Source organism: Bufo gargarizans, chromosome 9 (assembly GCF_014858855.1).
Source record: "Bufo gargarizans isolate SCDJY-AF-19 chromosome 9, ASM1485885v1, whole genome shotgun sequence".
Classification (NCBI taxonomy): Eukaryota; Metazoa; Chordata; class Amphibia; order Anura; family Bufonidae; genus Bufo; species Bufo gargarizans.
In genome coordinates this window covers 86,872,801-86,900,055 of record NC_058088.1, presented here as the reverse complement: position 1 = coordinate 86,900,055, position 27,255 = coordinate 86,872,801, and the positions used below count along the sequence as shown (strand labels likewise).

The window sequence follows — 27,255 nt, the reverse complement described above, 5'->3', positions numbered from 1 at the left end:
CCCAGTCGGTCAGCAGCCAATCACACCATGACTATTCCAAGAAGTAGTGGCCTAGTGGCTTTCCTGCAGAGAATTCCAGATCTCTGTATCGGGGTTAAAGGGGGGGGGGGGGGGGGTGCTGCCAGGATAACTCCCTTAGGTTTGGTGGGTTGGCACAGTGGTACCCCACTTCCATAGCAGCTTTATACTAAACTGATTGACTATAGGTAATATTTGCACTTTCTTCTCTCTACAGGAATGTTTTAAAATGCCACAGTCACTAGGAGTATTAGGTGGAAAACCAAATAACGCCTATTATTTCATAGGCTTTTCAGGTAAGCTAATGATCAGCTATTCGACTGGACTTAAAGGAAATATGGCACCTATAATTTGAGTTAAAATGAGATGGTGACACACATCCTTTTTTTCTAATCTGTTATTACTGTCTGTATATTTTTCATTCTGTTTATTGTACATGATTATGAGGGCTGCCATCTTGCTCGAGCTGCTGTTAACAGCATTTAGAGATACGCTTTACAGCAACCACCATGGGCCATAGACACAATGGACAGGAGCGACCTCATCAAGCAAAGTATCGATGTGACATAGAAAAGTAAAAATTCTTTAAAACTACCTTTCACATAAAAACTTGATTTAAACAATAGGTAATTTCTGATGACACATTCTATTCTCTTCGACCAGGGCCGTCTTTAATATTGATTAGACCCTGGGCAAAAATTTACTTCGGCCCCCTGGATCCCACCTTCCCACACCCTAGCATGCAATCACGGCCTCCACCACAACACACACACACACACACACACACAAAAAATCCACACACCTGGTAGAGTACAGTGATATAAATACTTCCAGTTCTGAAGACTCCAGCGGCTCAGGGGCTTTGTTCACCCTAGCGTTACAGTGCACCCCAGAGCATGCAGTATAGCACCCTATAGTATACAGCAACCCACAGTATGCAGTGTAGCACCGTATAGTATACAGCACCCCACACTATGCAGTATAGCACCCCACACTATACAGTATACAACACCTCACATTATACAGCAGAGCAGTATAGCACCCCACAATATACAGCACCCCAAACTATACACTATACAGCACCCCAAACTATACAGTACATCAGTATAGCACTCCACAATATACAGCACCCCAAACGACACAATATACAGCACCCCACACTATACAGTACAGCAGTATAGCACTCCACAATATACAGCACCCACAGTATACAGCCCTCCACAATATACAGCACCTCACTGTATACAGCACCCCAAACTATACAGAATACCGCACCTCACAGTATACAGTACCCCACAGTATACAGCACCCCAAAATATACAGCCCCCCACAGTATAAAGCACCCCACAATATACAGTATACAGTAGAGCAGTAGCACCCCACTATACAGTAGCTTACAGTATATTAGCATTACAGCCCCTGTCATCTTTTCCTGATGTAATCTTCTCAAAAAAAGCTCCACAATTATGGGAAACTTCTCCTGCAGTAACACTCCTGGTAGACAGGACCTGTGATGACCTCATAGCCATGTGACCAGTAATATTGCTAGGTTACTGGTCACATGGTGATGGTGCCATCTAAGGTCCTAGAGAATCACAGCTCTCACAGTACGCTGCCTGGAGTGCCGGCAGGCATGGCATGGCAGCACCCCCTGTGTAGCTAACAGCCTGACACCCGGGGCAGTGGCCAGCAGGGCTCAAGAGGCAGCTGCCTTGGGCCCCCCAGGAGCAACTGGGCCCGGGGCAGCTGCCCCTTTTGCCCCTTGTTAAAGACGGCCCTGTCTTTGACCATTTACTGGAGACACAAATCCCTATGACAGATTGTATAAAGCTCGAAATACAATAACTCTAAAATATGAAAGTAGCAACATTTCTATTACTCATCAGACTTTCTGTTTCTCGTCAGCTGCAACCTTCAGAGATCGAAAATCAATACGTTTAGTGCCACATTTAAAAAATAGCATTGTAGTGTGTAACAATGTATAATTTACATAAACTGCCTTTTTTATTTTTTAAAGGGGACGAGCTTATTTACCTAGATCCTCACACAACTCAGACCTTTGTGGACACAGAAGAAGCTGGCACGGTGCAGGATCAAACGTACCACTGCCAAAAAAATCCTAATAGGATGAAGATTCTGAATCTGGACCCCTCAGTAGCATTAGTAAGTAAAGGGAGTCAAACTCTTCTTTGTGCTTGCAGGTTAGTGCTGCCACACCGCAAAAGATGCATCTTGTAGATTGTGTACCCATTGAAATCAATAGGTCCTCACTGCGATACGGGGTGCACATGGCCTCTGCCCGTGTTTTGCGAATCTGCAGTTTATGGTCTGCAAAATGGACATAGCTATCACATGGTCATGTGAATGGGGCCTAAAATGTCATTGAGCCATAAACACATTAAAGGGACCTAAACTTTTACTGAAATCATGGAAGGTGCAGCAGTGCTTTCCAGAGTATGGATCTATAGAACGTATATATCCATACCCCACATGCTGGAAAAGCCGAGCAGATGTAATGCAAGCCGAAGGTGCAGGGCAATCTGAGAAGCACTGCTGCACCTTCCATGCTTTCAGTAAAGGTTTTGGTTTCTTTAAAAGTTGTGTTTACAAATGCTCCGATATGTCAGACAGCGCAGCATCACTGATAACAATCCAGTAGCTCTCCCTACAAAATATTTCTCATTTTATAAAATGATAGCATCTCACTAGGATATGTTATCACTTTATGACAGGTGGGGAGAGGGGAGGGGGGGGGGGGTCAAACCTCTTCAACCTCTACACTACGTGCAGAATTATTAGGCAAATGAGTATTTTGACCACATCATCCTCTTTATGCATTGTGTCCTACTCCAAGCTGTATAGGCTCGAAAGCCTACTACCAATTAAGCATATTAGGTGATGTGCATCTCTGTAATGAGAAGGGGTGTGGACTAATGACATCAACACCCTATATCAGGTGTGCATAATTATTAGGCAACTTCCTTTCCTTTGGCAAAATGGGTCAAAAGAAGGACTTGACAGGCTCAGAAAAGTCAAAAATAGTGAGATATCTTGCAGAGGGATGCAGCACTCTTAAAATTGCAAAGCTTCTGAAGCGTGATCATAGAACAATTAAGCGTTTCATTCAAAATAGTCAACAGGGTCGCAAGAAGCGTGTGGAAAAACCAAGGCGCAAAATAACTGCCCATGAACTGAGAAAAGTCAAGCGTGCAGCTGCCAAGATGCCACTTGCCACCAGTTTGGCCATATTTCAGAGCTGCAACATCACTGGAGTGCCCAAAAGCACAAGGTGTGCAATACTCAGAGACATGGCCAAGGTAAGAAAGGCTGAAAGACGACCACCACTGAACAAGACACACAAGCTGAAACGTCAAGACTGGGCCAAGAAATATCTCAAGACTGATTTTTCTAAGGTTTTATGGACTGATGAAATGAGAGTGAGTCTTGATGGGCCAGATGGCTGGATTGGTAAAGGGCAGAGAGCTCCAGTCCGACTCAGACGCCAGCAAGGTGGAGGTGGAGTACTGGTTTGGGCTGGTATCATCAAAGATGAGCTTGTGGGGCCTTTTTGGGTTGAGGATGGAGTCAAGCTCAACTCCCAGTCCTACTGCCAGTTTCCGGAAGACACCTTCTTCAAGCAGTGGTACAGGAAGAAGTCTGCAAGGTAAGAAAAACATGATTTTCATGCAGGACAATGCTCCATCACACGCGTCCAAGTACTCCACAACGTGACTGGCAAGAAAGGGTATAAAAGAAGAAAATCTAATGACATGGCCTCCTTGTTCATCTGATCTGAACCCCATTGAGAACCTGTGGTCCATCATCAAATGTGAGATTTACAAGGAGGGAAAACAGTACACCTCTCTGAACAGTGTCTGGAAGGCTGTGGTTGCTGCTGCACGCAATGTTGATGGTGAACAGATCAAAACACTGACAGAATCCATGGATGGCAGGCTTTTGAGTGTCCTTGCAAAGAAAGGTGGCTATATTGGTCACTGATTTGTTTTTGTTTTGTTTTTGAATGTCAGAAATGTATATTTGTGAATGTTGAGATGTTATATTGGTTTCACTGGTAAAAATAAATAATTGAAATGGGTATATATTTGTTTTTTGTTAAGTTGCCTAATAATTATGCACAGTAATAGTCACCTGCACACACAGATATCCCCCTAAAATAGCTAAAACTAAAAACAAACTAAAAACTACTTCCAAAAATATTCAGCTTTGATATTAATGAGTTTTTTGGGTTCATTGAGAACATGGTTGTTGTTCAATAATAAAATTAATCCTCAAAAATACAACTTGCCTAATAATTCTGCACTCCCTGTACCAATCCGGAGAACAAAAGGGCTACAAAGGGAGTTTACCCGGCCTAAGTCTGCATTTCTTTCACAGACAATTGGCAAGGAGCACTACTGTGCAGGGCAAACTTAGAAAGGGACATGGAGCTAAACTAGCACGACGCCACCTTCATTCTCTGGATCAGTGTCTGGAAAGGTCCAACCATTAGGATTATCATAAAATGATGGTGTATTCTAGTTATGTGCCATCAATTTACATGGTGTCAACTTATTTTTAAAGAGGACCTTTCACGGATCCTGACACTGTGAACTAAGAATACAGACATGGAGAGCGGCGCCGGGGATCTCACTGCACTTACTATTATCCCTGGGCGCCACTCCGTTCTCCCGTTATGCCCTCCGGTATATCCGGCCACTAAGTTATAGTAGGCGGAGATTTAAGTCACTAAGTTATGGTAGGCGGAGTCTGCCCTTGTTCTGCTCTAGCGCTGGCCAATCGCAGCGCAGAGCTCACAGCCTGGGAGGTTATTTTCTCCCAGGCTGTAAGCTCTGCGATGCGATTGGCCAGCGCTACAGAAGAACAAGGGCAGACTCCGCCTACTATAACTTAGTGGCCGGAGATACCGGAGGGCATAGCGGGAGAACGGAGCGGCGCCCAGGGATAATAGTAAGTGCATTGAGATCCCCGGGCGCCGCTCTCCATGTCTGTATTCTTAGTTCACAGTGTCATAATCGGTGAAAGGTCCTCTTTAAAGTGGTTGTCATATCTGAGACATTGGTGGCATATAACTAGGACATGCCACCAATGTCAGATAGGTGCAGGTCCCACCTCTGGGACCCACACCAATCTGACGTTGGTGGCATACAATGTCTCAGATGAGACAACCCGTAAGTACTGTAGTAATGAAGTAAATGTAGTAAGTATGTAACATCAGAATTCCAGAGAAATGCACAATAAAAATAGTGGGGCACATTTATTAAGACCAGGATTTTAGACGCTGGTCTTAATAAACCCCTAAGCTGGCGGTGGTTCCGCCGAAGTTATGAAGAGGTGCCGGTCTCTTCAGAACTTCGGCAGATCATCCGCCAGTTCTAAATATAAGACAACTCCCTAGCTTTCTAGCTGTCTTACTTGTAGACCTTTTTCTACTCCTGAAACGGGCATAGAAAATGGTAAATCAGACGGCCCCTCCCCTTCCACTTTTTTAGACCTGGCGTGAGTAGGGAGAAGTTGCAGATTGCGGCGCACCTGAAATAAGCATAATATAGCCGTATTTCAACATCATAAATGACCCCCAGTATGTCCAACATTAATGATGTGATTGGCTTGTGATATCATTAAGTCTGTGTCTACCATATTTCCTAGGGATTTTTTTGCAAAGAAGAAGCAGATTTTGATACTTGGTGTACTACCGTAGAGAAGGTAAGCATTAATGTATTAGTGCTTAAGGGGTTGAATGAGAATATGATAATATACAAATAACAGTAATGTGCTGAAAATAGATAAAGAATATACGGTATAATATGCGGTAGGTCTTTGTATAAAAAGATATTCGGGTTCCTTATCATGGGACTGCATTGTCCGGTGTTCACCTTTATGACAGTATGGCTATTGCTTTTTACCACCTGCAATCCTGAGCAGAAATTGTAACGACGCGTTATTGGTGCATTTGTTTGTTTTCTGTTTTTGCCACATTACAGTGGTTTGATATGATCTTACTCTCAACAGCCTTCTAATACGTCTAAATAACAGGTGTGGGGGGGGGGGCACACTTCAAGAGGAAACACTAAATGGGATAGTGATGATACACTTTATTATATAAAAATATTTAAGAGCATACCCCTAAAACATACATAAAATATGGTACATCAATTAATATGAACCAAGTAAGTGCACACTCAGTTTCAAAAATGTAATACAACCGCCAAGTGGCTGTTAGTTGAAATTTCTGTTGTTATTCACAAATCAGCGATGCTGTCCACAATAATATCCAGCAAATGTCCAGCAACTATTATCAGTTGAAATAAATTGTGTCCCACAAGTATATAGAACGGATGTATACGTTTGCGTCCACTAGCCCACCAAGCTGTAAATAGGCCTGTTCAGTCCAGTACGCTTCTGGTATACTGCCCGTGGTTGTGAGCTCAATACCGCTTTTATATAATAATATTTATGCTCCAAAACGAGCCCGGTCTTACCCGTCTCCGCTGCTGTAGCGTTGGTCCAGGAGGCCGCACACCCGCAGCATCCCACGTGGTGTGCTTCTGCCTGTATGCGGCGTCCCACGTGACCTGGTAACCAAGGGGACCGGATGCAAGCTCGTATGACGTCAGTCTTGTGCGTCCACTTTCAATCAGTGCTGCTTTATCTGCGTCTCTTTCTTTCCTTGCCGGCTTTGTTCCTTATCTTTACTATTAAGTGGATCAACGCTCACTCTAAACAACCGCCATAGCCACTTGGCGGTTGTATTACATTTTTGAAACTGAGTGTGCACTTACTTGGTTCATATTAATTGATGTACCATATTTTATGTATGTTTTAGGGGTATGCTCTTAAATATTTTTATATAATAAAGTGTATCATCACTATCCCATTTAGTGTTTCCTCTTGAAGTGTGCCCTCCCACACCTGTTATTTAGACGTAATTTTTCACTTGGTCCTGAGGGTGGGACCAGGGGGTGTGCACCTTATTCATATAGGAAGGGGGTAAGCCGCTGTATTTCTTATATTTTCAGCCTTCTAATACATATTAACCCCTCTGCACGTTGTGACCTACATCACAATTGCCTAGGGATTTTACGGAGTGGGCTCAGGAGCCATATGCGACCGTTTCACACAGTACCAAGTTGTTTTCATGGCAGCAGTGGCCCTAGTGAAGGCCCTTCATATCAAGTTATGAGACAGGAGAGGGCCAAATGCAGGGCTTAATAGGATAATGCTAGAGGCGCAATTTACTGCAATACAGAAGTATGGTAGTGTACTATGTAGGTTCAGGTCCCCTAGGGGGACTTAAAATTTTTATTTTCTAAGTTTAGTAATATGTTTAAAAATCTTTAGCCCCCCACAAATATTGAAAGTGCTAAACACCCCCCTTTCTTTTCCCACTTATCAGTCTTAGCTTAGCCAGACAACTGAGCACTAGTAACAAGAATTGTCTTTGATTTTGGGTTTCATGTTGGACATACCAAGTGTTCATCTTTCATCAGATGTTTCTGTTTTTCTCTAGGAAATATTAAAGAATCAGAGTTTACGGATGTTTGAAGTTGCTCCAAAGCATCCTCCTCACTGGCCTCCATTCATCCCACCAACCAAGCCAGAGGTCTCCACAACAGGTGCCGGTTAGTAATCAGATACAACTCCTCATGTAAATGTTTGTATCTCTTTTTGGTTGAATTCTAGATGATTGTTAGCTATAGTCTCCTACACAATGCCCAGGAGCTGCTATTGTGATAGAGGTCTGTTTCTTTATGGAATGGATCTTCCTAAGAGCACGAATGAAGGTGTCACGTCAGCCATGTGACATTGAGGGACACTGAAATAAAAAGGGCACACAGCTCAAGTGATACAAGTCTATCCAGAAATATTTCTAGAAGTATTCCACTGCCTCCAACCTCCTTTCTTAGTATAATTTCTTCAGATTCAGTTTATTGCTACCATAGACTCTACAGGGAAACTTCCTGGTGGACCAATGCCTAGGGTGCCGTCTGAGCCCTCTTCCGAGTACATAGCAACCTGATGCCATCAGCATTAATTAATGCTAGGCACATCAGGCACTTATACACCTGGCCGGCAACGGAAAGTGCCCTCCTGCATTCAACTGTATGACCTACAGTTGAACACTGCAACGGGGACGGCAGTATTTTATGCTGGACTGTGGTATTTGTTGTTGTTGGTGCAGGATTTTGTGCTGCACTACAGTATTGCTAGCCCCACCTACTTTATCCCCTTAGTGACCACCCATATGCCTTTTTACGGCAGTCACTAAGAGGCCTTAGTCTGAGCCGCCACCTTTTCATGGTGGCCCTTTGTAGGTGCTGCAGGGGTCCCCCGTGCAGTGGAGAGTGGGGGCTCAGCTCTCACATGGGATCCGCGCTCTTCCTCTAACAGCCCGGACCGGCAGCGGTGCTGATCCGCGCTTTTTAACCCCTTACATGCTGCGTGCAATAGCGCCCACCACATGTAAGTGGTGACAGAGGGAGCTGACTCCCTCTGTCTCCCATTTGCACCACACAAATGCGATTGTGGGGTGCCGATGTGTGTAAAGGCTAGCTGGGACCTCCAGCCAGCTTTTACACTGCTTCTCTCTTGCGCAGCCTGCTGGTCAATTGTCAGTATAGCACTGGGATAGTGCATAGGGATAGTGCATTGTATTTTAGAAGTAATCAAAAGATTGCCTTTTATAGTCCCCTTGTGGGACTATTAGGCGGTTTAAAAAAAGTTTAAAAAAAATTCCACTAAAAGAAAATAAATTGCAAAAATAAAATTTCCCCACATTTGGTATCGCTGTGTCAGTAACGACCCGCAGTAGACAAATATCATGTAAATTATCCCCTACAGCAAACACCGTAAAAATAAATGCCAGAATTGCTGACACAGTCCTTAGTCACCACCGAATAAACTTTATAACAAGCGATTAAAAAGTATTATTTGCCCCAAAATGATACCAATAAGAAATACAAGTCATCCCGCAAAAATAAAGCCTTCACACAACTCCATAGAAATAAAAATAAAAAAATTCTATTTCTTGGGATGTTGCGATGCAACTTTATTCTTTTTTTTTTTTTTTTTTTTTTTTTTTATAAAGGGGTTTATTGCACAAGAGTAGTAAAACATAAAAAAAGCTATATGTATTTGCTATTGCTGTAATCGTACTGACCCAGAAAATAAAGATTTTTGCAGAAAACTGAACAGCAGAAAGAGTTAATAAAAGTTAATCAGAATCTTGTCCTGCAAAACACAGGCCCTCATACAGCTACGTAGACAGAAAAATAAGGCTACTTTCAGACTCGCGTTTGGTGCGGATCCTTTATGGATCTGCACAAACGCATCCATTCAGATAATACATCCGCATGCATCTGTTCAGAACGGATCTTGTTTGTATTATCTTTAGCATAGCCAAAACAGATCCGTCTTCAACCCAATTGAAAGTCAATAGGGGACGGATCCGTTTTCTATTGTGCCAGATTGTGTCAGTGAAAACGGATCCGTCCTGACACACAATGTAAGTCAATGGGGACGGATCCGTTTGGCTCAGTTTCGTCAGACGGACAAGCAGTGTTTTGGTGTCCGCCTCCAAAGCGGAATGGAGACAGAACGGAGCCAAACTAATGCGTTCTGAGCTGATCCTTATCCAGAATGCATTAGGGCAAAACGAAAACCAAAACGCCCGTGTGAAAGTAGCCTAAAAAAGGTAGACGACCAGTGATGGTCAGTTTGCAGTGTTCGCCAGCAAACACATGCGGGCTGCCATCTTTAGTAAGGTACACTCGCCCGTTCGGCGATGCATAGGTAAGCCCTTACCTGTGCTGGGAGCCAGTCTGAAATCAAATGCAGTCAACGGGAGCAGGCAGTTCCGAGAACAGCCGCCGGGGGCCTTCATCGGGCTGTTCTCGGAACTGCCTGCTCCCGTTGACTGCATTTGATTTTAGACCGGCACAGGCACAGGTAAGGGCTTACCTGTGCATTGCCGGACGGGCAAGTGTACCTTACTAAAGATGGCAGCCCACATGTGTTCACTGGCGAACACTGCGAACTGACCATCAGTGTAGACGACGATGAAAAAAGGAAGAAAAACATTTGGTCAGTAAGGCCCAAAACAGGCTGGCCACTAAGGGGTTAAGTTGGCCCTGCAATCTGTCGATTTGGACCCACCTACAACATGGGGCCACTTCTAGGTTTTTTCCAGGGTTGCTTCACTTTCCCAGTCCGCCCCTGATTGCTGGACTGATAGTCTTTTTGCTTTGTATGCACATTTTCCCATCACTTACTACTTCTCTATGAAATAGGAAAACCCTTTTAATGGGTCTTTATATGACTTCATAGTAGGCCTGCACAATATATCACCAAAGCAATCGCAATTAATCGCCATATCGCAATCGCCAATTGGCCGACCCAAAAATGCTGCAATTATATTACCATATTTTTCGCTTTATAAGACAAACTTTTTCCCCCCCCCAAAAGTGGGGGGAAAATGGCAGTGCGCCTTAAGAAAATGGCAAGTTTTGTATTTTGTACTTTTGCAGTAATGCAAATATGTTATTTAATTTAGTAAAAGATGTTTTATTTTGAAAAACACTGTGCATTTCAGTTCTTGAGTTAGGCATAACTACATTTCTGCATTATCAGTAATTTGTGTGTGCTTTTGCCTTGAAAATCCAAGCAAATAGACCTCTAGCACAATTCCCTTAAAATATCGCATCGCATACAGCTATCGCATTTTTTAGGGCCCTAATCGCAATCGCACAAAATTCCCATATCGTGCAGCCCTACTTCATAGTGTTTGACATTTGTGGTGTTTTTTTTCCAACAGAACTATATTTAATATAGCCTGATGCGTTCTACCAATTCCAACAGAGGTTCAGAAATAGGACAACTCTTCCCTCCTTGTCTTATGTGGAGAAAAGGGGAACGGCGCTCATAGGGTAGTAAGTTTTGCTCGATTTATAAAAAAAGGTAAAGAATAGTATTTATTCTCACCTTTTGGTGTTGTGCGATCATAGGTACAACACTAGTGTAGGTGTGTATAGGCAAGTGGTCGGTGCTGCCGGTATCGTTCAGTCCTCGTTCGTGGAGTTGCTCCAGTCCTCCTGGGGATTAATAGAATAGAAGACAGGAATAGAGTGGACAATGGGGACCACCAATTTTGATACCTCCTGGCGCAAATACACGACCTGAGTAACTTGGAGAATATTCTTTTTTAATTTAAATAAAGGGTGACTGCATTTCGGAGCTGCAACACTCTTTTTTCAAGTCTAAAAGTTGATAATCAGTTTCACAAAATAAATTAAATTATAATCAAAGCCATAAGGAGAAATTAATAAATAAATAAAAATTTAGCTGATTTGCAAGTTGATAATAGTAAACATAAAAATAGAATAAAAAGTCCATGAACTGCTAATTAGTAACAAAAATATGTAATATCATGTAAAAATGGGGATACAAAGTAATCCTCATATTTAAGTGAGGATAGTAAATGTAATAAATAATGAATCAATTAAATAAAAATAATTCATTAAAATAAGATCATTCATGATTCAGATACATACAAGCCATGTACAATTAAAAAAACATGTATTTAAATCATAATGATGTTATCATGCCCATGAGAGAGAAGTAGCGCTACCAGGAACAATAATAAATGATACTCGTAACATTATGACAACTGCAAATAGAGGAAATGCTATATTATCAATGTTAATACCTGTGTAGCGGTATCTGTGCCTCCTGGTTCAAATGGCGCGGTTTTTCAGCGTTTGTGAGAAAAGCGCGCCATAAAAAGGGGTCAGGAGGGAGTGGTGACTATGAACGGTTGTCTGAAAGGCGAAAAGGATAGTGGCGCTGCCGGTGCGGGCAGATGCGGACACGAGCGTTCTGAGCCGTAGGAGTGTCATAAGAAGGGATGGAGCGCTGCGTGTCAGTTGAATGGAAGGAGCGCGATCAGCGGGGGAGAAATGATTATATGAATGGACTAGCTGGCATGTAAAAATGTATATATACGGAATGTAAATGAAAATTGGTTATTGTTGTGCAGATGAGATGTATATATAAATTGGAAAAGAAGGAATGGATAATGGAGTTTGTATCTCTAACTAGGGGATTTGTATGATGTGTATTGAATGAATGGAGAAGATGAATTTTAAAGGCATCGAATTGATGGAAAGAGTGTATATAAATAAATGAGTCTTGAATTAATGTGTATATTTCACTATGTGAAACTTAATATGAGAGGAAATATGAAATATAAAAAATATATATATACACACTATTAATAATATAAATAAATAAAAGAATCAATGTAATAAAAATAAATTAAAAAAAGGAAAATAAAAATAAATGAGTAAAAATGAGACTTTAACTTATGGAAAATAGCTGAAAATAAAAAGGGTTTAAAGGAACATTAAATATAGTTATAGTGAAAATGAGTCTGAATACGTGTACATATCCACACATTGCTACACCTACAACGTGTGCGTGTACACACACACACACACATACTCTGAGGCATGCATACGCACTGAATACATACACACCTGTATGCGTACACATGCACATGTATATAAAGAGAGAGTGTATAATTTCTCGCCCGCTTGATAGGCTGCCTCCACAATTTTGTTGGGATACCCTTTGTGTTGGACTCTGCACTTGATAGTTTGACTCTGAGTGGCGTAATCCTCGTCACTCGTTCAGTCTCTACGTATCCGCTTAAACTGACTAAAGGGAATATTATTTTTCCATTTTTATGGTGTGGTAGTCCAGATAGCTATTACCATCGACTTTTTTTTTTTTAAGTTTTAGTTTCTATGAACTTTCCTTTAAAGGATAAAAATAGATTTAAATATTCGATGGCTGTATTGGAATCATTGGCTGTAAACGTGAGATTAAACATATTATTGTTCAAATATGAGGTGAATTCAGTAGCATCATTCATACTCCCATCCCAAATGAATAATACATCATCAATATAACACTTATAGAATATTATCTTGTTAGCCCAGGGGTGTTTACCATAAATGTATGGTTCTTCAAAGAGTCCCATATACAGATTTGCGAAACTCGTTGTGAAGTGCGTGCCCATGGCGGCACCTTTAGTCTGTTTATATATTTTATTTTCGAAAGTGAATGTATTGTGGTTCAGAATAAAATCTATTGCATTGAATACAAATTGCTCTTGTGAGGTGGGCATTGCTTCATCTTGTTGGAGAAAATGTTGCATTGCTCGTTTACCTGCCGCATGTGGGATATTAGAATAAAGGGCAGAGACATCTAATGGGACCCAGATGTATGCCTCTTGCCATTCAACGTCCTTAAATTGAGAGATTAGGGTAGGTGAGTCTTTCAGGTGAGAGGGTAATCGGATTTTTCTGTAGTAGAATGTCTACATAATGTGATAGGTTACATGTTAGGGACGAAATGCCAGAGATGATTGGTCTCCCTGCGGGGTTATGGATGGCTTTGTGTACTTTAGGTAAATGATAAAATAAAGTTAAATTCGGATAATGGTCAACGGTAATGTATTATTTTTCTTGTCAGAATCTGTTGTCTTTCGGCCTCTTCTAAAAGAAGCATTTGTTTTTTAGAATCTTCTTTTAGCTGATTTTCAGTCAGGATAATATTCCTCATCTGTCAATATCTTGTAGGCTTCTGCCAAGTAATCGTCTCTATCCTGGATACCTCCCCCTTTGTCTGCGTTCCTAATTATAATGGTCTCATTGGACATTACATTTCTAAGGGCATTTTTTTCATTTTTATTGGAATTATGGGGAACAATTAAATCTTTGTTTATGTTCCTCAAGTCTTTGGTAACTGCCCCTATGATGAATGGGGTTGTTCGACGATTTAGGTTTTAGTCCTGTATTAATCACTTTGGGTACTTCGTCCCGAGATGTTAATATATTATCTGGTATGCCTTGACGTGTGGCTTGGGGTTTGACAGCTTGAATCTCAAAATATCTCTGTAATGTCAGTTTACGAATAAACATATTTAAGTCAACAAATAATTCAAACTCATTGAATTTCCCTGTGGGGCAAAAAGAGATGCCTTTTTGTAGAAGTCTAGGTTCTGCATTACTGAGTTTGTGTGTAGATGAATTGAAGATGCGTACTAGTGCGTTATCTTGTTCCTTTTGGGGCTCAAGGTATTCATGTCAGGTTTCTGGATTGCATGTGGCCTCATTTCTTTGGGGTTCATTGTGTTTTGATTTCCCACCGTGTCTTCCTCTCCGAGGCTTATTTTTCTTTTGAGGCCTCTTGCTTGGGTGGATAAAAAAAAAAATCTGTTATCATGGTGGTCCCTGATGGTTGCCTTAAGGCATAAGTGGCTTCCGGGGTCAGATATTGATTGGTGTTCACTGGGATCTGGAGTATCGTGGGTACTGATATTGTGGATAGTGGATAAGTGAGTCCTCTGAAAGGGTAGAATTGTCATTATTGCAACTGATCTGGTTGTTATTAATTGACTTGCTGTTATGAATTGGTATGGGAGTAGGATGCAATGGTTGCATTACATTAGACTTGGGGGGGGCCGAATGTGGTTGGTGGAAAGTTAAGATGGTCGACTTGAAGGTTTTCCAGGTCTAGTGTTGATGGTGATATGCAATGAGTTAGACGGCTGGGTTGGTGGTGTGTTTGTAATAGAAGGTGAGGGACCAATGGTAGTGGAAATATGATTGAGATGAGGAGTGAATGGTTCCAGGATGTTACGTGGTTTGGTGCATGTTTTAGTGCTGAGACCATAAGGTCTATTGGTATCATTATGAGGTTTATTCTGAGTTCTTGGTCTATTGATATTGAAAAAAATGTTTTTATGATATTGTTTCCTAGTGGTGGTGTTTTTGGAATTTGGTTCTGATGCATGATGCATTACAGGTACCTGAGTATGATGGTATGGGACATCAACCGAACGGGTACCACCTGTATGATGAGACTTGGATATAGCTGGATTCGTATTATTGGCGGATGGCCTGGAGGAATTGCCCATCAAATTATGGTGGTGATTAGATTTGTTTAGCCAGAATTTAATATTATTTGTACGGAAATCTGACCTATTTCTGTTGAGTTTAGTGGATTTGGTATCCACTGTTTCTTTTTTGTATTGAAGGATTCTACATGTGATCAGACGGTTGAATTTAATGAAATCACTATATGTTGCGTACTGTGATAGTGTAACCACTTGTTTGTCTATTTGGTCCTTTAGTGTATTACATAGTTGTTTAAGTTTGGTACAAAGTCTCTCAAGCATACTCCAGGCACATGTTAGCATATACTCATCGCATTCTTTTGTAAAGGTAATGCCATTTTTAAAAGCACTTTCAAACCTCAACCTCAGGCTCCTGGGTACCAGGTTCTCCTTTAGATAAACTTCAAGCAGCAACCAGTCCATATGATGTTTTATCTATTTTGTGAAACGGATTATCAACTTTTAGACTTGAAAAAGGAGCGTCGCAGCTCAGAAATGCGTTGTCACCCTTTATTTAAATTAAAAATAATATTCTTCAAGTTACTAAGGTCGTGTATTTGCTCCAGGAGGTATCAAAATTTGTGGACCCCATTACCACTCTATTCCTGTCTCGAAATCAATAAACATTTCCTGCCATCTGCAGATATGTCCCTCGTCTTTCTATAATAAAAAACTGCAAGTGTGATAGAATTGCTGAATGAGACGGCAAAACACATAATGTAACACCATTCAAATAGAAACTCCAGATATTTATTGTACTCACAAAAGTAAAAGCACACAAGCTACTAAGAACACAAATACTTTCCCCTTTAGCAACCAAGATGCCCTCAGTGCTATGCGCTGTACAATTTTAATGCTAAGGCCTCATGCACACGACCGTTCCATTTTTGCGGTCCACAAAAAACTGAAGCCGTCCATGTGCCTTCCGCAATTTGCCCATTGTAGAAATGCCTATTCTTGTCCGCAAAACGGACAAGAATAGGACATGTTATATTTATTTTTTGCTGGGCCACAGAACGGAGCAATGGATGCAGACAGCATACTGAGTGCTGTCCGCATCTTTTGCGGCCCCATTGAAGTAAATGGGTCCACACCTGAACCGAAAAAACTGCGGCTCGGATGCAGACCAGAACTATGGTTGTGTGCATTAAGCCTAATAGTGGCAATGGGCATCAGGAACTGATTGTAGACCAATAAAGTTGGTTTCCATTAGTTTAATTCCTTAGATTCCATGAGGTGTTTGATGGAAGGAGGAGGCAAATTGTTTACTATGGCAGTCAGGAGCCTAGCAATCCTGGTCTGCAATAAGCATCTGCCTGTGAGGCCATGCTGGTGGCAGTCATTGTGATTTGCTCTCTCCATCAGCGATTCATATCACATGGCTTTTTTGGAGAAGAACAGGGTGTACATATCTACAGACGCCAAGAATTCTTTGATCGTTCTAGTGGACAAGCAAAAGAGGATGTCTGGTTTTGGAACCTTCATCAGACCTGGTAGAGCACATTGGGCTATATATGAAATATCATCTTAAGAAGTGTGAACATAGGCACTGTGTTCCTGAACCCAGTTTCAGGTGGTTGCAGTTAAAAAGACCTCTTCTCTTTCCCAACAGAACTAATTGAATCCACTGATAAACTGTTTGAAGAGGAAGAGTTTGAGATCCTGACCGTGTGACAAGGTGTCAAGTGTTGACTATTAGTGGATCGCTGATACTCCAACCTTTGCTAGCCAGAAAGTGCCTCAAACACGATCGATCACAGAGCACAATCCAGGGGCATTGGACTAACGGCAGAAGTTGTATGGAAACCTCCATGGGGAGAATCACACCGCTACCTTGCATGTTCCTGTCTCTGGGATCACACGGCAGGTTGTTTACAGCCACACTCAGTGTGTCCAAGGTGCTGGTTGTCAGACACTTGGGCTTAAGTCGTTGCAGGCCAGTGTATTCTACAGTATATCAGTAGCGACAATGGTTGCCTGTCCCTTTTGCAATACCCTAACCCATAGTAGCCTACGGGATTTTTGCATATTATTTAACACTTCCATGCTGGAAAACTGTATGTAATTTGTAAGACTCATAACAATAATTTGGGGTTTCTACGTATGTATTATTGACTTTTTTCCATGGAGCGTTTTCTGTGTTATGTCCTCCCTGGTAATGATGCAATTGTCTGAGTGTATGATAAGATCCAGGCAGCATTCTGTACTCTATTTTTATGTTGCAATGTCTGAATGATGTCTGTCGATGACATACGGTGAGTAATGTTTTTTTATAGCTGCCGCAGTTTGTAAGATTTACCGACAATCACTTATTACAATTGTGCCAATTCATTTACACCATTCACATTCATAGCAATACGCTTTGTGAAAGGAGCCATCTCCTTACATACAATACATTGAAACAACAGAATTTCTCTTCTGCACTTTTTTATATAGATTTTAAGCATTATACTGTAAGCGTATGTGGAAAGGTATTAGTGGGACACGGAGAGGTAAGCAGGCAGTGTTTTTTTTACTTTTCACTACATGATAACTTTACCGCACTCAGGTTTGGTTTACTACGCATGAATAAATTAATTGTGTATTATTCACAAATATCGTGTCTTACATGTTGGATGAAATGGTTTTCTGCCAATGAAATATGAATATATATGAGATTTGTGTCACTGATTTGGTCCAAAAGCACAAATTCACATGGCATTATAAGCGACGAGGACAGGACTACTGCTGCTTCAGTTTACTGTCAGTTGAGCAGAATTTTTCTTTGCCAGAGATAAAGAATATTAGCGTGGCAGCTCATCATTTGTTGTGCTGTCTAAATTATCTTTGTGTCTATGACTAACTTCACTCATTAAGAAAAAGTTTGAACACGGACCATGTATAACAAGATGCAGAGCTGCAATAGCTATGTTGTATGGCCTCTGTACAGCACTGCATTAAAGGGGTTGTGCAAGAATGGGTGAAAGGGGCTGGCCCACTTCACAGCCCTGGCTCCCTGCTCCTCCTCCTCCAGGTCTGCCATGCTCCGATGAGCTTGCTTGATGTAAACATTCGGTATGACATGGCCACAGCCATTCAATGGTCGCGGCAGAGACTGAATCCCTTTGCGTTATGTGACCATTTGTCAAAACGTAAGGGGAGCTTGTCACCGCCACAGCCAGTGATTGGCTGTGGTGATGTTAAATCCGATTTTTACACGAGGGAGCCCAGCAGAGCATTGCAGGCTGGGAGGAGAAGTATCCAGCATCGGAAAGCAGGTAAGTAAGCTTCCCTTTATATGTATGGCCAAGGTGGGGAGTTTCCTAACCCCCCCCCCCCCCCTTCCCCTTTCATTCTTGCACAACCTATTTAAGGTGGTATTCTTCCCTAGAAGTGATGGCTCATTACTCACACAAGTTAAGAGCAGCAAAATTTCATGTACACTTTTCTCTTTCTTTCCATGTGTAAATTGACCTGCCGTATAGATTTGGAAAATTGCAGTATGTCTAATCTTTGTGCGGTTCTGCAATGCAAAGTGTGACTGCTTTACGCCGCTGTTCTCCTGCTTACTGCCGCAGTCCCAGGCACCGTGTTCAGCTGCCAGTGTTTCCTTTCAGCCCTGGCCATAGCATGCTTGCTGCTTGTTTCCTGCATAATTTCCTTAAGGGCCGGCGCGTGTCACTTCCTGTGTTTTATGGGTTGGATCATATGACCTCGCCAACCAATCCTAGCCCTCCTGCACATATATAAGTTGCTCAACCCCCTTTCCAGATGCCTCAGTGTCAAGGTCCTTGTGTCCTGCCAAGGTTTATGATATCCGCTTGTGTTCCTGACTCGTACTTGTGTTCCTGGACTCGGCTAACTGTTTGATCCCTGCCTGCTTGCCTTGACTCTCCTGTTGCCAACCCGGATTGCCTGTACCTGTGCTGCCTGCCCTGACCTATTGCCTGTCTGACTTCGCCTCTGCCTCATCCTTCGGTCCTGCACTATTGCTCCTGGTAACAACTCAGCCTGCTGACAACGCCTGTACCTCTGGTACCTTTCTCAGGTACCTTCTGGACCAGCTGCTTTGTGTGCCTATCCTCCTCAAGAGGTAGCGACCTGGGGTTCCCCTCGGGAAAGTCTATCCCCACCATCAGGGGTACTTTAAAGATCAAGGGGTTCACTTAGACAACGCACTTAGAGGAGGTAGGACACGTGGCACAGTGGGTTCACACCCGCTTGTTCGTGACAGCAGCAAAACCCCATCAAATCCACAGCTAACACACGCAGATATTAGTTCAGAAATGCACAGAAATCATTGTACGGAAATTCGTGTGGATATTCTTAATAAGCTTATTTAGACAGTTGCATTCAAAAGCCAAAAAAAGGTGTTAACAGCTTCTAAGATTAGATATTTTGTCAGTAGCAAAGTCATTTTCCATCAAGATCCTGCACATAGATTTCATTATGCAGCACAGACTGCTGGAGGAGCCAGTCATAAATTATTACATGGCCCCTCTGGCAGAGGGGCCATGAGAAACTCGCTGCGTGTGGCAGTGCAAGTTCCCGTTCTGACCTCTGCTCCTGCTAGCAATGTAATTCGGTGCATTCCAGGTCTCACAGGGACATACAGCCTTGTAAATCATTATAATGATGTGTGGTCCTGTCAGAGGAGTGGAGGTCAGAACGGGAACTCACACTGCCACACGCAGCAAGTTTCTCACATTGAATTTGCTTGTCTCTGTCTGGCCTAACTTCTTCCTTACAATACATGTCTTGCTTCTGTGTGCATTGCTATCTGGTGATGTCATATGCCTATATGTTGACAGGCCTATTGCCATAGCGTCCAATATTCTGTTGGGGTATAAAAAACAACAACTTATCGACACTGTTTTAGTGAGGGATCATTTTTATTCAAAATTTACACAGTGGTTGTGTTCACTTCAAATCTTTCTATTCAAATTTCCCTTACACAGTAAATATTATTCATGTTGTGAGACATACGATGAAGAGTAACAGAGCTTTGCCTCAGTAGTCCTGAATGTGGAATTGCACCTAAAGGAAAACTCTGCTATAGTAGAATAAAACACTACAAAAAACAACAGTTTGGGAATAAAAATCATATCAAGTAAAATAGAAGCTATTGTACAAATATAATCAACTAGAATTTACATATTCACTGTGTTATGTCTAGCCTGTATATGGGCAAATGTGAACAAAAAAATCTTTATAATTACAAAACATAAGCACCAAGGCTACCTCAGAAAGACCGGGATCTAGTGGTCAACAAAAGAAATTGGTGAGGGACAGTCCCCAACGTAGGAGGGGTGTAGAATATTCGAGAGCAAGGTCAGTACAAGTCAGGCTATCCAGGTCTTCATAATGATGGCTGTAGCAGTCTTTATGGAACATTATGATCATTCATCTTTTAAGGCTTGTTCACACATCCTTATTAGTACATGGCTGGAGATCCATCTTCTTGACTGCACCACCTCATAAGGTACTATGTCAGACATGGCCAACCTCCGGCTCTCCAGCTGTTGTAAAACTACAACTCCCACCATGCCCTGCTGTAGGCTGCTATCTGTAAGCAGTCTGGGCAAGCTGGGAGTTGTAGTTTTCCAACAGCTGGAGAGCCTCAGGTTGGCCATCCCTGTACTATGTGAACAAGCTATGGAGCACTGCCATCGAGCATTCTTTAATATACAATAATACGTGTCTAGTTTGGTATAATATAATGTGATGCTGTGACTTAAGTATAATAAAGTTATAATATAGTGAAAATGTGCAAGCATCCTCAGAAACAATTCACTTTAGGTTTTGCATCGATTTAGGAAGTCTTACCTATATTTTGACTTTGCGGTCTTTCAGATGTTGCATCTTAAGTGTCCTTAGAAAATATGGCGATCTTATGAATCTTATGGCGAATATTACAGATTATACTTGGGAAAAGTGACTGTGAAGTAGCACGTCATATTCAAGTTACCTAATACTCCAGCCTAGCATGCTGCAGCAGAAAGTCACCCTAATCTATGACAGTACCACATAGTTGTAGATGAGAATTTTCAGAAGGTGTTTCTGAGGTAGCCAGGAATAATACACTATTTTAAGACAAACCTAAAAGGTTAGCACCATTTTTTATTTTATTTTATTATATTTACTTTTCAAAATATGACCTGTCCATACTTCATGTACGGTGTCTCACTCATTTGTCCAAGGGATGAGTTTACAGCAGATATTCTTGCTATTTTCTAAAAAAGTGCCTTGTTGTCATCTCCAAGCTTCAAGGCAGTTGCCCATGGATTAGGTTGGCCAGCTTCCATGCCATTTCTGAACATTGACTGAGGCTGGAAATCAAGTTAAGTTCTTGGAAGGACAGATGTGCTACAAGTTCTTCATACAAACCTGACAGCGGCTCACACGTGTTCGAAGCTGTCCAGATTTCAGTGTTTCAGAAGCAGGAGCAGCACCAAACTGTCGCCTCTCTTCCACAGTCGTAAGCCAGAAACTGTACTTATTTGCAAAATAATGGCAAGTTCCTCTTCCTCCATTGCATTCAATGAAAGGTGTAGCCCGGAAATCTTCTAAACATGACCCAGGGGATACCAAAGACTGACCACCTCCTTCGGCACCAGCTGCTGTGTGCTGTGGAAACAATCAGCAAGATGATGAAGCATAGAAACCAGCATATCAATATACAGCATTTGTAAATGTGTAAATTTCCACAGATTCCTAGTTCCTTATGATATACAGGTACATAACTAACGTATAAATGAAGTTCCATTTAGTGTTTTATTTTTTACTATTTTTCACTTCTGACCACCCTATTTGTCTCCTACCCTTTTTGGTTGCCACAGATTTAAAGGGAAAGTGTCATCAGAAAACAACCTATTGTTTAAATCACCTTATTATGTTTAACTTACCTTTATGTTTAACATATTTTTGAAGAATTTTTGAAGTTATTTTACATTTTTCAAGTCAATATCTATATTTAAACAAAAACTATAACATTTTGCAGTTTTTCGCACTGGCCACTAAGCCTAATAATAGGCATCAGTTCTTGGTCTGTAAAGATCACTTTATCGCAGTTACCCGCTTATCTATCATTCTAATCCTGCCTGTAATGATATCACCTCCGTGTATAGATAAGGCCTATTTCACACTGGTTTTTTTTTGTTTTGAGCGCAATTTTTTGCGTTCCGCATACGGAACCATTCATTTCATTGGTTCCGCAAAAAAACGGAATGTACTCCATATGCATTCCGTTTCCGTATTTCCGTTCCACTGAAAGATAGAACATGTCCTATTATTGCCCGCAAATCATGTTCCGTGGCTCCATTCAAGTCAATTGGTCCGCAAAAAAAACGGAACGCATATGGAAATGCATCCGTATGTCTTCCGTATCCGTTCCGTTTTTGCGGAACTATCTATTGAAAATGTTATGCCCAGCCCAATTTTTCTATGTAATTACTGTATACTGTATATTCCATACAGAAAAACTGAACGGAAACAAAAAAAAAGGAACAACGGATCCGTTAAAAAACGGACCGCAAAACACTCAAATAGCCATACGGTAGTGTGAAAGAGGCATCCACTATTCATAATAGGTGATTGTGTAAAAGCTTATCTATTTGTTCCTTGTACAATGACCTCTGCACAGGTCCCGAAGCAGCCTAACACATGACACAGCTGAGTATCAGAAGGGAGGTTATAACTCGCAAATACACTGCAGATTACATACCTTTCTAACAGGTTAGATATTAAACATTTTTGTGGGAGTTCTACTTTAATGCAACAACTTATGATTTTATGTGTAGTCTGCCTGCTGTAAAAATGGCATCTAAACTAAAGTAAATTCCACAGCATTTAACCAAGTGCGTATCAGTGGCGGTTTACAAATAATATCATATGGTATTTCACTAAACCAGGGGTGGGGAACCTTTTTGCTGCCGAGGGCCATTTGTATATTTGTAACATCATTTGCGGGCCATACAAAATTCTCAAACATATAATTGACTTAGGGGTAAGTTACAGAAATTGCACTCCATAGGGGTTTACCCAGCTTTCACTCTCTACCTGTCATTGCCCCTGCCTCTTTCTTCGCAACTGTCCCTGCCTTTGTCCCTTTTTCAGCTGGTGCCCCCAGCTCCATCGGACTCCCATCAGATCCCCAGCCTCAGATAAGACCCTCCCCAGCTTTAGATCCGACCCCCAGCCTCAGTTCAGACCCCCATCAGACCTCCCTAGCCTCAGATCAGACCCCCATCACACCCTTTCTAGCCTCAGATAAGACCCTCATCAAAACGCCCCAGCCTCAGATCAGCCCCATTGTTTTCCCAAGTACTGTTTTGTTGCACAAATGATGGCAAAACAAAGTGCAACAAAATTGCACATGTAAATATAGCCTTACAATGGGGGGATTATTAGATTGTCTCTCACAGCACAACAGATGTATTAATATTATTACAGCAATCAAAACATTAATTTCAGAGACATATGTATGACACTATTAAACAACCCATGATCTGTTGTTACTGTGTTGTTAAAGCTAGTTTCACACTACAAGTAAAATCATATCTGGCATAACCGGATACTACCTTTCCCTGCCGGAGCCCATTCCCTATAATGGGATTCAGCCTGTTTCCGGCATTAGTGCTGTGATTCGGCTGGGCAAAAATGCTTCAAGCAACGTGTTTTGTCTGGCCGAATCCCGGCACTAATGCCTGAAACAAGCCGGATTTTAGCAGTAGTCTGAATCCTAAGAAGGTCAAATTTCATTAGACAAAATCTGAGATGTGCCATTCACATGGGTGGTAATTTGCTGCAGTGCAGGAATGGTGCTGGTCTCTGCCGCATTGTTACCACCCAATATGAATGAACCTTTTCATGCTTAACATTTTCCATTTACTTCTGCATTTAAGACACATGGGTAAATCATCTTTGTAATGAGAAAGAATTGGTTCCATGAAGTTTAATAACAGCAATATTACCATAAGGAAAGAGTATCCTATCCAGAGACTCCTCCAACCTTCTGGGCACTGAGGGATTGTGTTGTCTTGGCTGTGAACAGCAACAGCTTGAGAAGGAGCCTCGCACACAGAGCAGCGGCTGATGTAGTTTCTAATCTGTGTGCTGGACACTGGCATCATGGGAATAGGTGCAGTAGTAGAGAGCCAGTACGATTTGTCATTCCTGCTGGCATAGTAGCAAACCTCATTGAGGTTGCAATAAATAAAAGGCATGGTGGTAAATCGAGGTAAACAAGATCCGGCGAGACCTAAAATAAAATGTGAAATGGGGAGAATCATTGAACAGCCATAACCCAATTTACAGATCCCAATCCTGCACATAATTCAAGTCTCTCGAGATACAGATTTATCCGTGCACTGAACCTTAATTACTTTCATTTTCATTGTCCTGGATTATTTTTGGTTTGGAATCTGCACAGGTAATCCCCAATAAATTCACCACATGGCACTGTAGTTTTAGTGAGCTGGTCTGAGAGGGCACTTACCCAGGTCTTGACTATGAGCCTTTTCCTGTCCTTCTACGTACAGCAGACTGTAACCATCCCAAAGCTTGCTCATTCCAACAGGACATGGAGGAATCTGTTCTGCCTGGCTGTGTTTTACCAAAGTATACCCAACGCTCACACTCCGTCCAGGCATGCCGGGTAATCCTGCCACGCCTTGCTTTCCTGGGGCACCTGTGGTCATGAACAAATGTACAAATAATTAGATGACGCTGACAAGTGAGGTTGTGTGGAGCTTCTGCCCTGAGCGCACTCACTAGCTACTACCCAGATAACAAGGGCAGATGCAGTGAGTGGTGGCGAGTAAGACTAAATACTAAAGTTCCTCCTTTTGTTTAAAGGAGTCATGACATATCAATTGATCCCCTATCCTCAGTTGGGGTCTAACCAATGAGACTGCACCCATTCATCAAAGACTGCCAGAGATAGCCAAGTACAGCTCCTCAATGTAGCTGCAGAATGCATGGTCAACCTGACGCTCCCTTCCTACAACCATATGGGACTTCCATTTTTAGGTCTAGTGGGGATCCCATCAGTTGGCCCCCCACAACCAGATGCAAATCCCTTATGCTTTAGATAGAAGATAAGTTTATGCCATGACACAACCCCTTTAATTGTTGAATATCATTTAATTTCATTATTTGTCATGTATGTTTACTTGTATCATACTCCATGGAAGGCTGAAAGAACAGAGGTATCTACATACACACATCACCTGGAGAGCTGTTACAAGGAGCGTCTCACTCTGGAGGACACAGACAATCCATTGATTTGAATAGATGTTTTTGTAATGCTTAATTTTCCCTTTGGTGACACTGAAGGCAAAGTGAATAATTACTGCCAGATTTTATAGACTGCATCTGATTGCTGGGTGTACCAGCAGTGATAATCCAAAGTGTAGAAGTTGTCTGGTTTCTAGATATTGATGACCTATCCTCCTAATGGGAGCTGAGCTGGAATAATCAGCGCGGCTACTAAACCGTGAACTGAGCTTTCTGCTTCCTTCTCTGTACAATATGTTCAATCCGGCATCGGTAGCTGCAGAAAACAAAGGATCAGGACCGCCACCAATCTGATACTGATGGCCTATCCTGAGGATAGTCATCGATATCTAGGAACCATACAACAGTTTAATATATTATATAATAAGCTATTGATTACAATTCAGATGGGAAGTGGCCCTGCGAAAAAACTAGACGTGGCAGTGGGTCCAAATTGACAGAAGGCGGGTCAACACAAGTAGGCAGAGACAACAGAAGTAGGCGGAGCCAGCAATACCATAGTGCAGAACATTATACCGCCCCAGCAGAACCAAACCGCAGCACAAAATACTGCCTGTGCAAAACCAAATACCACAGTGGAGCAGAAAATACTGCTGCCTATGCCACAGTATGAAACTGTATCATCGTCCTGAGGATGGCGATACAGTTGAATTCAGGAGGGCACCTATGGCCGCTGGCGAAGTGCATAAGTGCCTGATGCTCCTACATTAATCAATGCTGAGAGCATCAGATCTTTATGTACCTGACTGGTGGCCATGAAGAGGGCTTGGGTGGCCTCCAGGGCATTTGCCAACTGGGAGGTTGCCCTGTAGGGTCCATGGCCAGTCCGCCCTTGCAATTCAAAAACAACTGAAAAACAAAAAATAGCACTGTGTCCATCACTTGTATTCTAAAATTTACATAAATGATATTGCTAATAACTGAGATATGACAAAAAAAAAAGCTTGATTACTAGGTATATGAAGAGCATAGTACAAATCTAGCAGTAAATAACTTCATATATGCTTGTTTCATAGCGACAGAATTTCACATTTCTACCAGATAGGAGGCAGATTCAAGCAAACATTATATTTCCTGACTCTTTTTATTTGACTATTAAACTTCTGCAAGAATTACCTTCAAATCCTGGGAGTCCTGGAAATCCAGGCTCACCGGGATCACCAATAAAGCCAGGCTGACCCGAAGGACCATTTCTTCCCATCTGCCCTTGCCTGCCAGGAAAGCCTTTTCCACCTGAAATAAATAATCACATTATTAATTTACACACATATCATAGACAAAACAGCGGTAAAACAGATCATACACAACCAAATGGGACTAAATATGTCAGAAAAACAGGCAGATATGATGCTTTATCTATCAACATAATACCGATGTATATACAGTACATGGACAATGACTGGAAATCCCCCTTTTAATATATTCTTGTCTAAGTTAACTGCTCAAAGCCTGAGCTGCGCTATGTCCCAATGACGGATTACAATAAGGCAGCGGCCTGTGGCACTCGTGGCTTTGTTTCGGCTGGCTGCAATAACAGCACACGTGGCACTGGTGGGGGAAATGTGTTCCTGCCAGCAGCAGTTGCTCCAGGTTTTGCAACCAAGAAACAGTGCCTGAGCCACGTCTCTTCTTCAACTCCATTAATGCCAAGTGCTCCACTGGTGGTGAGGTGTCCTTGTGTATGTGAAGCTATACGGTACCTGTGTATGTATGAATATAAAAGCATGGCTATGTGTGTGTACGTATGTGTAAAAGTATGTACATGTTATGGTAAATTGTATGTGTGTATGTATGAGTAAAAACACATGTGTTTTTGTCTATGTATTATACTATTACTATTATGCAGGAGTAAAAGTGTACCTATATGTGTGCATGCATCAGAATAAATGTGCCTGTGTGTATATATTAGTAATATCGCACATATGAGTGTATAAACATGCCTATGCCTGTGTATATGTATGAGTAAAAGCACACCTTCAGTGGTG

The 27,255-nt window shown here is 41.8% G+C and overlaps 2 protein-coding genes across 8 annotated transcripts in view; one reads left to right on the top strand and one right to left on the bottom strand.

Moving 5' to 3' along the window:
- ATG4A (autophagy related 4A cysteine peptidase) overlaps positions 1 to 17,590 on the top strand; it is a 66,707-nt gene extending 49,117 nt beyond the window's left edge. For all 3 annotated transcript variants that reach the window (XM_044305711.1, XM_044305710.1, XM_044305709.1), the window contains exons 9-13: positions 236 to 314; positions 2,036 to 2,181; positions 5,686 to 5,742; positions 7,547 to 7,658; positions 16,608 to 17,590. In XM_044305711.1, the coding sequence (XP_044161646.1) occupies positions 236 to 314; positions 2,036 to 2,181; positions 5,686 to 5,742; positions 7,547 to 7,658; positions 16,608 to 16,669 (456 nt within the window). In that variant the 3' untranslated portion in view covers positions 16,670 to 17,590. The remainder of the gene's footprint in view (positions 1 to 235; positions 315 to 2,035; positions 2,182 to 5,685; positions 5,743 to 7,546; positions 7,659 to 16,607) is intronic.
- Positions 17,591 to 19,847: 2,257 nt separating this feature from the next.
- Positions 19,848 to 27,255, bottom strand: part of COL4A6 (collagen type IV alpha 6 chain) — a 233,904-nt gene continuing 226,496 nt past the window's right edge. For all 5 annotated transcript variants that reach the window (XM_044268451.1, XM_044268454.1, XM_044268455.1 and 2 more), the window contains 4 exons: positions 26,387 to 26,503; positions 24,471 to 24,662; positions 23,947 to 24,233; positions 19,848 to 21,601 (listed from right to left, as the gene is read on the bottom strand). In XM_044268451.1, coding sequence (XP_044124386.1) covers positions 21,341 to 21,601; positions 23,947 to 24,233; positions 24,471 to 24,662; positions 26,387 to 26,503 — 857 coding nt within the window. In that variant the 3' untranslated portion in view covers positions 19,848 to 21,340. The remainder of the gene's footprint in view (positions 21,602 to 23,946; positions 24,234 to 24,470; positions 24,663 to 26,386; positions 26,504 to 27,255) is intronic.